The 10059-nt window shown below is 41.1% G+C and overlaps 1 protein-coding gene across 1 annotated transcript; it reads right to left on the bottom strand.

Moving 5' to 3' along the window:
• Positions 1-254: 254 nt before the first annotated feature.
• Positions 255-7997, bottom strand: LOC120524913 (keratin, type II cytoskeletal 8-like). The gene is made up of 9 exons (XM_039746778.1): positions 7302-7997; positions 5559-5782; positions 3429-3489; positions 3137-3232; positions 2883-3047; positions 2642-2767; positions 2167-2387; positions 1855-1922; positions 255-1723 (listed from the first exon to the last, which is right to left on the bottom strand). Exons 1-9 carry the CDS (start codon positions 7848-7850, stop codon positions 1488-1490), a joined length of 1746 nt encoding a protein of 581 aa, XP_039602712.1. The 5' UTR covers positions 7851-7997; the 3' UTR covers positions 255-1487.
• Between the last annotated feature and the right edge of the window lie 2062 nt (positions 7998-10059).

Raw genomic sequence — 10059 nt, 5'->3', positions numbered from 1 at the left:
TACTTCAATGCAATTAGGTAATGAGAACTGATATTCATTTAGGCAAAAAAGATAAAATTCATATTCTGTTATCGTTGAGATAATTGTGTGAGAAAGGATATTTACTAGTATTGTCAAAATGAAATATTTAAAACAAATAAAAAATAACTTCAAGCTGTGTAAAGTCATTTTTAAGGTTTTTGCCAACAATTAAAATGAAATGTCCATGTACTTGACTTGATGTACCCATAAATATCAAACAATACACCAGGACATTTTTGGTCAATACAGGTTTATTGAATTATTTGCAATACAGAGCCAATCTGTTTCAGAGGTCAGTTGTTAGGGTTTTGTCTTCAGCAATTCCTCACTAATTATAATCAGGATTATTTCAGATGACTGATTAATAGCAGAACAGAGAAGTTTACATAATCATATAAATGATAGACACAAAGGCTGTTCTCATAGAACAATAGCCCTAGCTAACCCTGAGTGCTCAAGGCACGTTAAGAACAACACGATGCCCACTTTCTGCATCCCTCAAGGTGTCAAACAGGCTGCTTCCTTGAACTCCGAGGAAACATTCAGAAGTCCCTGAGATTTATGGCACTCGATAACCCAGCCAGTGTCTATACACACACTTCATCTGACTTGATCTCATTGCTTCTTTGTAGTCTAGCATGTGGCAACTCCTTGGAGTCTCCCTTGGGCAGAGCCATAGTCTTAGTAGCACCTGATAAAACATTCCTTTATTTTCAATGAATACAAAACTATTTTGTTGGGAATGCTCCATAAGGTTTCACTTTGCTTATAACAAAAACATATTCAATTGTTTCATTATTGCACCATACAGTAAAAACTTGTAAAGTATTGAAGTGTGCTGGTATGTGATCAAGTGTGTTCTCTGCCGATCCTGACCTGAGGAAGAGCTTGACCAAAATATCTGCTTGCTCACAGGTTATGGATAGAAACTGAGCAAGTCGGTACTTTTTCTTAGGGGCTTGGAGAAAAAAGAGTGGAAAGTTCTAGATATTCATGAACTGCAGTCGTGAAAGTGTACAGATCAGGTGCACTTGATCAGATGTGAAATGTTGGGTGGCAGCAGGAACTAAACCACAAAACTAAGTGTGTGGGACTTGCTCCTTATCTTTAGGAAATTCTGTTTAGTGTTCTGCTGGAAAGCCTTCTTTATAAATGTTGAGAAGATCTTTAGTTATGGTCAATGCTTATATTGGGTTGATCTTCTGTTGTGGTGTTCCTAATTGTTTTGTTATCTGTTAACTTGGCCTTCTTAAGGATGACTTTGTTTTTTTTGTCTAATAGTACATAACCTTTCCAAATCACATCTCACTGTGCCACATATCTGATGTTCTCCTGCTGATAAAAAGTATGATTTTTGAGTGTTTCAGCTAATAAGAAAAACTAAGACAAGGAAAAAGCATTTAAAGAGCATTTAGGTTGTTGAATGTGTTGTGTGGTACTTTTTCAGGAAAGAGGAAGTTTCTGTGCTAATAACGTCTTGCTTGAGTTACACTGCTTGAGGATCTTGAAATGTGTCCTCCACCCATTGAGAGGCTACTGCCACCACTACGTGACATGCTACTGCTGAATCCTCCTCCTCCTCCTGTTCCAAATCCTCCTCCTACTCCACCTCCCAATCCTCCTCCCATTCCAAATGCTCCTCCTCCTCCTCCTCCTCCTCCTCCTCCTAATCCAAATCCTCCTCCTGCTCCGAAACCTCCACCTAAAAAAATTAAAAGAACATAGTTAAGTCATATTACAGCTTCAGTATCTCACAGATTCTTCCAGTAGTCACTAAAATAATGAAGATAATGTACTGAAAAAAATAGAAATTCATTGAACTCTTCAGCTTACCAGATGAAGCGCTAGTAGAAGATGACTGCACGTGGACTGCCGTGACTGCACCTCCTCCTGAACTGAGCCTGGCAGATAAACAGGTTGATTTAGGCCTCAGTATTGCAATCTTAATGCTTTCTGATTTTATCTTGGTTATATATATATATATATACAAATGAATAAAGATAACACAATCCAAAGAAATGGAGCAACATAAAAAAATATTTTCATGTCTACTTTAAATTACTTGTTACTATTTTCATGGCTGTTGTCTCACTAAAAATCCCACATGGATTTCTGTCCACAGTGACAGGTGAGTTACTCTCATACCTGCTCTCCTCGCCTTCCAGTAGTTTCCTGTAGGTGGCGATCTCAATGTCCAGGGCCAGCTTGACATTCATCAGCTCCTGGTATTCACGGACCTGTAGGGCCATATCTTGTTTGGCTTTCTGCAAGGCGGCCTCCAGATCAGCGATGCGGGCCTTTGCATCTTTCACTGCCAGCTCCCCACGTTCCTCGGCTTCAGCGATTGCAGTTTCCAAGTTCCCTCTCTACAAGGAAATAAACAATTTAACAATGTTTGAACTGGTAACCATTATGAAGTGGAGTTTTGGACTATACTTGATCATCATATAAACTGTGATTCTTAGCCAGATGGCATCAGGGCACAAATAAAAACCTTTCTGTGAGTTATACAAGTTTATATAAAATGGCAGAACAGTTGAACTGTTGTGATGAGAACAGGTTGTTCAGTGCAGTTTGATTCTGTAACTAATGACAAGAGAATGAGAAGTTAATGGCTTACCTGTCCCTTGAGTGCTTCAATTTCAGCTGTCAGTCTGTTGATCAAGCGGTTCAGGTCTGAGATTTCAGATTTGGTGTTTTTCAGGTCATCACCGTATTTTCCAGCTGACGATGCCATCTCCTCATACTATTAAAACAGTAAACGTCCTCAGATGTCTATGTGTTGGTATGTGAATCCCTTTCTCTACTGTTCTATCATATCTTGGTCTAATAATAATTTGTCACATTTCTCATTTAGTTACCTTCTGCTTGTACCAGTTCTCAGCCTCTGCTCGGCTGCGGTTGGCAATGTCTTCATACTGAGCGCGCACTTCCGCCACGATGGCATTCAGATCGAGATTACGGCTGTTGTCCATCTCTAGAATCACTGAGGTGTCTTTAACCTGATTCTGTAATTCGTTGAGCTCCTGTGATTGCAAACCAGTGGAAACATTAGCAACTTGTGATGTCTAAGTGTTCAATTATGTCATATCATTCTGACAATTAAGAAGATTACCGCATCGTAGAGGGCACGCAAGAAGTTAATCTCATCTTGAAGTGCCTCGACCTTGGCCTCCAGTTCAACCTTGTTCATGTAAGCGCCATCAACATCCTAGAGACAAGAGAGGGCAAGTGAGCACTGCAAATGTGAACTGTTCAGCTGGCATCAGCTTTCATTATTACCCAAATCTGAGTGGCATGCACCATTTTACTGAATGTAATTTTAACACATTCCGTGATCCTATACTATTTAAAAGGATTCATAACAGTCTGAATTATATTTTAATTGTAAAAATGTATATTTGTACCTTTTTCAGCAGGACAAAGTCATTTTCCACTGCAGCCCTTTTGTTGATTTCATCTTCATACCTGAGTAAAAATCAAAGTATTTAGTCAGTTTACCTTTGCCTGAATAAGTGCACAGCGTCTGAAAACGGTCTTGTTTGTTTTGTATTTACTGTCAGCCACATTTCAAATTGATTGGTTTATCTCAGTTTCCCATGACCCTCAGTGGCATTAAGCAGAACAAACATGAATTAATGAATAAATGAATGAACGAATAAAGTATATTTATGTCTTTCAAGAAAATAATATTTCAAAAAAACTTTGATGATTGGTCTTGTTCAGTTTAAAACTGAAATAGGAATGCACTTGAGTAATCGTTACAGTTTTTGACGACATTAGTTACTTGAATTTGTTATCATTTATTTAAGAGCTTTTAGGCCATGAGTGTATTTATTGATTTTCTAAACCTGCTGTTTCCATTACCCAGTTGTGGGCACCCAGAGTCTATCAAGGTAACAGGCAGGATTCAAATCCAGGTGGGATGGCAGTTCATGAAAGGGCACAGCCATGTACACCTCCACACTTACACTGACTGGCCGTCAACAGTTAACCTCATGGCCATTACACTGGGGACATGAGGGTTAACTATACTACCCATACAAGACCCATGTGGGCAAGGGAAGAACATGCAAACTGAACAAGTAGTGGCAGTAAAAATCAGTCTGGTCCCTGGAGCTGTGATCAAGCATGAAGGTGACAATATGCTGGTTAAACTCTAATAATAATAATTTCATGCTAGTACCCTCCCTATACATTAGCTATTTAGCAGTGTAGGGTTGAAAGAAAGAGACTGTTAGAGACAGAGAATGGTTAGTGGGCCACAGTGGTCAAGCCGTGGTGGGCATTATATCCAGCATATCAGAAACACTCTACTGTATTCAATAGATGCCCAGGGATCTTTTATGACCACAGAGAGTCAGGGCCTTAGCTTTAAAGTCTCATCTGAAGGACAGAGCCATTTCTACACCACCATGTCCCTCGTCACTGCCCTGGGGCTTTGGGATTCACTCACAGGCCACAAGCTAAGTGCCCCCTGCTAGCCTCACCAGCGTCCCTTCCAGCAATAACTCAAAGAGTCCCTAGTTATTCTCCCAGTCTAAACATGCTTTGATTCAGGTGCATTATATTTTATTCTACATAACAAGACTGTTGAATGATTTTGTCTTGTTTGTTCTTCTCAGATACTCTTCCCTGTGTGTCACTGAAACCCCTAGCATTACACATTGGGTGAAGACCCTTATGAATCTGCAGCTTGCACATTACACCTTCAGTTTTACTGACATTTGCCCCGTGCATATTACTGTATTTTAATATTCTTTTTAACAGTACTTTTCCTTTTCCCACTTTATTCTATTGTGCTCGTAAATGCATGCTGTAATTATTTCTGTAATCTCAGTATAGCTGGAATCTTATTCAAGTGATATTGCCCTGAATTCCATGAACAGATAAATAAATTGAATTGAAAAAATTAATGAAACAGTTTTTGAATCATTTCTTTCCCTACTGAACCCTGTTCCATGGGACTTTGCAAGTGTATTTCATTTATTTCATATATTTATAGCACTATAGTAGGTTAAGCTACTCAGACAGAGTTACATAAGTTTTGTATTATTTTTAAACAAAACATAACATTCATCTTAAAATCTGCTCATTGTGGGGTTTCAAGGCTGGAGACAGTCTTTGCAGCATTGGGTTTTCAAGGCAGAAGCCAGCAATTGTAGAGCTAACCTATGCAAACCCCTGCACTGGGCCTGATTTAGGTTCACAAATCTATGCATTGATTTACAAAACTGTTTTCAGGGGGATTCAGATGGTCTCACAAATGCATGAACCAGAATGGCAGTCTGTGTTTTCAGCTGCACTTCCTTGTTCAGCCACCAGAGGGCTGTGTGTAGTCGTGCAGATACTTCCTCCTGCATTCACTCATTAGCTTCATTTCTGTTGTAACCCTGCTAAACACTCATGTAGCTTCATACCGGAGTACAGTATGTCATACTTTTGTTGTTGACCCTTTATAATCAAACTACACAATCAGCATTTTCACATTCAGCAGCCCCTGCCTTATTTAAATTGCTTTATTTTCTTGAACTCACTTGTTCTTGAAGTCTTCCACCATGCCTTGCATGTTTTTCAAATCACTTTCCAGCCTAATTTTCTCATTGTTCAAGCCGTCCAGCTGCCGACGCAGATTGGAAATGTAGGCTTCAAACATGGGTTCAATATTGGATCTTGCACCACCTGGACCGCTACCACTTTGCTCTTGCAGGAGGTTCCATTTGGTCTCCAGCATCTTGTTCTGCTGCTCCAGGAAGCGGACCTGCAGATAGGTGCAAATAAGAGACAAGACGCTGAGTGGACTGAGCATTAACATATTAATAAAGTGTGCTAATTACATAATAAGGTTGCCAGATTACATTTTGAGAATACAGTTTTCATCCATCCATTTTCCTCAAGAGCATATATCATTTTTTTATGCGGGTGTGCATTGAATGTCACAGTAACGCCATCTTAATTCTCCTCCTCTTTGCATCTCTCTCATTGTAAAGCACTGCCATTGAATGCCACACCTTAGCTGATTTCATCCCCACACCATCTTTAGGTGTCATTGGTTAGCAGAAGGGTGTGGAAGGACAAGTAGACCCTTTTAGTTGTCAGTAGTCATTATGTTAGTTCTTTTCTATGGTAAGGGTTAGGGTTAGGGTTGGTTCAAGACTCTTGTTAACTTTATAATGTCACTCAGATTGCACCTAATTTTGTTAATTTACATGGAAATATAATTACATGCAAGTTGTCAAAATATGTTAGAGTCCCTTTGAGCATCCAACAGTAAATTATACCACATAGCTGGGTGAACTCAGAAGAGATGCTTTACTTTGTCATTGGCAGCAGCAGAACATGGGGGGAGTTTGCTGCAGTGCCCCCCTAATCTGATGCTGTATGCCTTCTTGAACAAAACCAAACTGAAATACAACTCCCATGAACGTCTGATTCAGACAGCAAACAGAATGAATTGACTTTTGTGATTCGCCAACATTCTCCAGTAGCTGAGCAGTTCAACTTGAATGATTTTGGTCTTCAATCTGAGTTTGACTCCCAGCTTTTGTGTGACCATAAATAAGAATCTTGTCTTTGCTAACAAGAAAAAAAAGTTTTAATGTGTTAAGTGGTCTCTCCGTTATGAAGCAAAGATTGACTAAAGCCCATTTGGTGTTATTCCCAGCCGCTCCTTGTTGTACAGAAGGGTGTGTCGCCATTGAAGTCAGCCCAAGGCTATGACTGTGGGTGACATTTTTGATAAACAGCAGCATTGCAGCCACAGGAGCCATTGAGATAGAAGTAACCATTGTGCTTTTACAATTTTTGAGTTAACTGCTGTCTTCTTTCAGCCTGATAACAAGTACAACTAGTCCTCAACAATTACACCCAACTAACAAATCTCTGTGGAACTTGCAAACCAGTTGTGTTCAAATATATTTTAACATCACAATGCATTATTTAGAAAGTCATTTTTAAAGCAAAGAAAGGTTAAACGCCATCTTTGCAGTGTGCTTTATTGTCTACTTCCATTCAAATGTAACGTGCAAATAATCTGACATGTTTGCCTTCCCAACATTTCAAAACCTGCACAACTAGAAATATTCCCAGCAGATAAAGTTTGGAAACAAATGCCAGGAAAGTGCATTTCTTGAGCCTTAGTGGTTTGTTTAAATGTTCATATTGCAAACTCTGCACTCCAAAATCTTGATATGTTAACCTACAAGATTTCTTTTCCTCTGTCTTTACAAGTGCTTATCCTTATCACACCCTGACTGAATTTATTAAATGGGTAGACTTACCTTGTCAATGAAGGAGGCAAAGCGATTGTTGAGGGTCTTGATCTGCTCCTTTTCCTGGGTTCGTACATGCTGAATGTTGGGATCAATTTCCAGGTTGAGAGGGGCCAGTAAACTCTGGTTAATGGTAACTGCTGTGATTGTGGGTATTGGTGGACCCATTTGACCGCCAAATCCACCGGCAAATCCACCGCCATATCCACCGCCTCCTCCACCACTGAGTCCGCCACCGAGTCCGCCACCGTATCCGCCACCGTATCCGCCACCGAATCCGCTAACGAATCCTCCTCCTCCTCCTCCTCCTCCTCCACCACCACTAAGTGATAATGCCATTCCACCCCCATAACCAGCCCCATAAACACCACCACCACCACCACCACCTCCACCACCACCCATATAGCTGCTGGAACTTGAGAATGAACTGCTAACAGGAGCTGCCCTGGACATGGACACGTGGCTCATTCTTTGCCTGCTACTTGGCAGAATCAGTGATTGAGCGGATCTTTGTAATCCACCGCTCCTCATACTAGAGGTGGTCATGCTCTGTCTCATTTTTGCCTTTCACTAGTCAGTCTAATCTAATCGGTGCAAGCAAACTAAAAAAAGAACTGAGACTAGAGCAAGCTGTGAGAAAGATTCTGGCCAAGAGCAGTCCGCAGTCCAAGAAGGAGTGTCAGTCCCTCTGTGATGCCTACAGAGGTGAGCTCTTTTATAGCTCAGTTCTGCCCATTCCAGAAGGCGGGCCTACCCCTCCTATTGCCTTGCCCTGCTCTGGACCCTCCCACCTGAATGAATAGGTATCAGAGTGGTGTAAGAGGTGTAAACTGATAAGCCGGGACACACCCAAGCAAATGGCAGTCTACCAGGGAGAGAGCAAAGTCAGAGTGGTGGCTGATGTGAGGAGGGCATAGGTGTCTGTTGTTTCATTGCTGGAGAGAAGAGGCAGCTCCTAGTGGATTCAGGAAATATCTCTGTACTGGACCAACAAAGATCTTTGTGAAACCCATTTTAGTTAATTCTTTCTATCCTGACAACATCAAGAACAGGGGGGAGGGGGGGTGTCAATCATGGAGGCCACTCACAGAATTTAGAGTCACCAGTTAGCTATACTTGCACAGCTCTGGAAGTGCGGAAGGAAAAGACAGACATGAGCAGAACGTGCTTTGTGTTGTATTTTATCATAACATATCGTTCTTCACCACATGTCATCAATTCAGGATCACAGAGGGCCGGACTCGTCCCCAGCAGCACTGGACACATTGTCAGCTCATTCACACACCCACATTACCCAGAGGCCAGTTTAGAGTCACCAATTTCTCTAATGCACATTCTTGTGATGTGCAATGAACTCATTTTACTGAACAGGAGTTTGATCCTTTCAAGTAAAGAGAGCTGTTGACTCTGAAATTTACACACTTGCGAGTGATACATTAAATAGGATCCTTCACAGAAAGGTAAACCACAGAAAAAAGTCAAGTTCGACATTTCTTAGTTTGCTTCTTGTGTGAATAAGCCTGACTAACCAGTCCTGACTTGTGGGTTCCTTCGTACATAATGTCTCTGGGCTGGAGAGCCTCTGCTTTGCAAGGCTCCTGGGATGTTAGTGGGATTGTAAAACACCAGCAATTAAGTTGCATTTTCCCTTTACTTTCTAGTTTTGCCATCTCTCCTAAAGGATTTATACTCTTTTTTTTTTTTTATCAAAAACAGAAAGTCAAGAGTGAGTCACACCTGGGAAATGGATGATGGGAAGGAGAAAGAAGCTGCGCAGTGTCTGTATAACATAAAGAAAAGGCAACGTCTTCTCTTTGACAGAGTCACTTCAGGGACAGGCAGATATTAAAAATACTCATCTAGTGTGCCGTGTAAGGAGCTCTCAACCCTGCAGAGATACCTGAAGGCGACCATTAAAAAGGGGCTCAAGACCATCAGGCTCTTTTTAACAGAGCAGCTGCAGTTTATATAGTTGTACCTGTAGAGCGGGTACCTGACTCTCAATACCACATGCCAATGAAAGTGCTGCAGAGAGAGTCGGGCCATCAATCATCTTTTCCAACCTTGTTTTTCCATTGCATGGCTGTGGGTATCCTGGTGCAATGCAGGAACCCTAAACAAATCAGACAGATAGGTCTGTCATGCAGCACACTCGCCCAGACATCCTCACACACTCAGTTTATGAAATCTGTGACAGTGTCTGGTGGTAGGCCATACGAACACAGAGGGGATTTGCAGTTTTACCTGGAAGGTAATCTAGCCAGGTGAGATGGCGGGAAAGCATAATAATTCAGTTAATTTCTGTTTAGTATTATGTAGTTCTCTCCCTGGTGTTGCAATACCACATATTAATGAATAGTCAGCTAAAATTAAGCAAATACACAATATTATTACAAGGCTTTGGCCAGATGGAAATTAAACCTCATGGCTGCGTGTTCACCACATGACCCTGAACAAGTCATTTAACCTGCCTGTGCTCCAAATAGTAATCGTACGTATGTTAATGCTTATCACAGCTCTGCAGGTGAGGTGTTCACTATTAAATGGATATTTATAAAGTAGTTTGTATCGGTTTGTTAACTTAATAGCTTGACAATTATAAAACAACATGAAAACTATGGTCAGGTAGCCTGGTGATTCCAACACGCTCCCTTTGTGGAGGTATGAATGAGTAGGTGCTATGAGGGCCTGGCTCCCTGCCCACAAAGATTTCCTGCCTTGCCCAGTGGTGCTGAGATAGGCTCCCATGACTGTAATTTGGATCAAG

Source organism: Polypterus senegalus, chromosome 3, assembly GCF_016835505.1.
Source record: "Polypterus senegalus isolate Bchr_013 chromosome 3, ASM1683550v1, whole genome shotgun sequence".
In the NCBI taxonomy this organism is placed as follows: domain Eukaryota; kingdom Metazoa; phylum Chordata; class Cladistia; order Polypteriformes; family Polypteridae; genus Polypterus; species Polypterus senegalus.
The sequence above is the reverse complement of the archived record's forward strand: the minus strand, read 5'-3'. Positions and strand labels throughout refer to the sequence as shown.

Bases quoted from the DNA above. Each gene is read 5' to 3' on its own strand.
- LOC120524913 (XM_039746778.1), bottom strand. From the start codon at position 7,850: ATGAGACAGAGCATGACCACCTCTAGTATGAGGAGCGGTGGATTACAA. The intron at 3,490-5,558 runs GTGAGTTCAAGA...ATTTTTACTCAG, and splicing joins GTGGAAGACTTCAAGAACAA to GTATGAAGATGAAATCAACA. The intron at 3,233-3,428 runs GTACAAATATAC...TCTTGTCTCTAG, and splicing joins ACTTTGTCCTGCTGAAAAAG to GATGTTGATGGCGCTTACAT.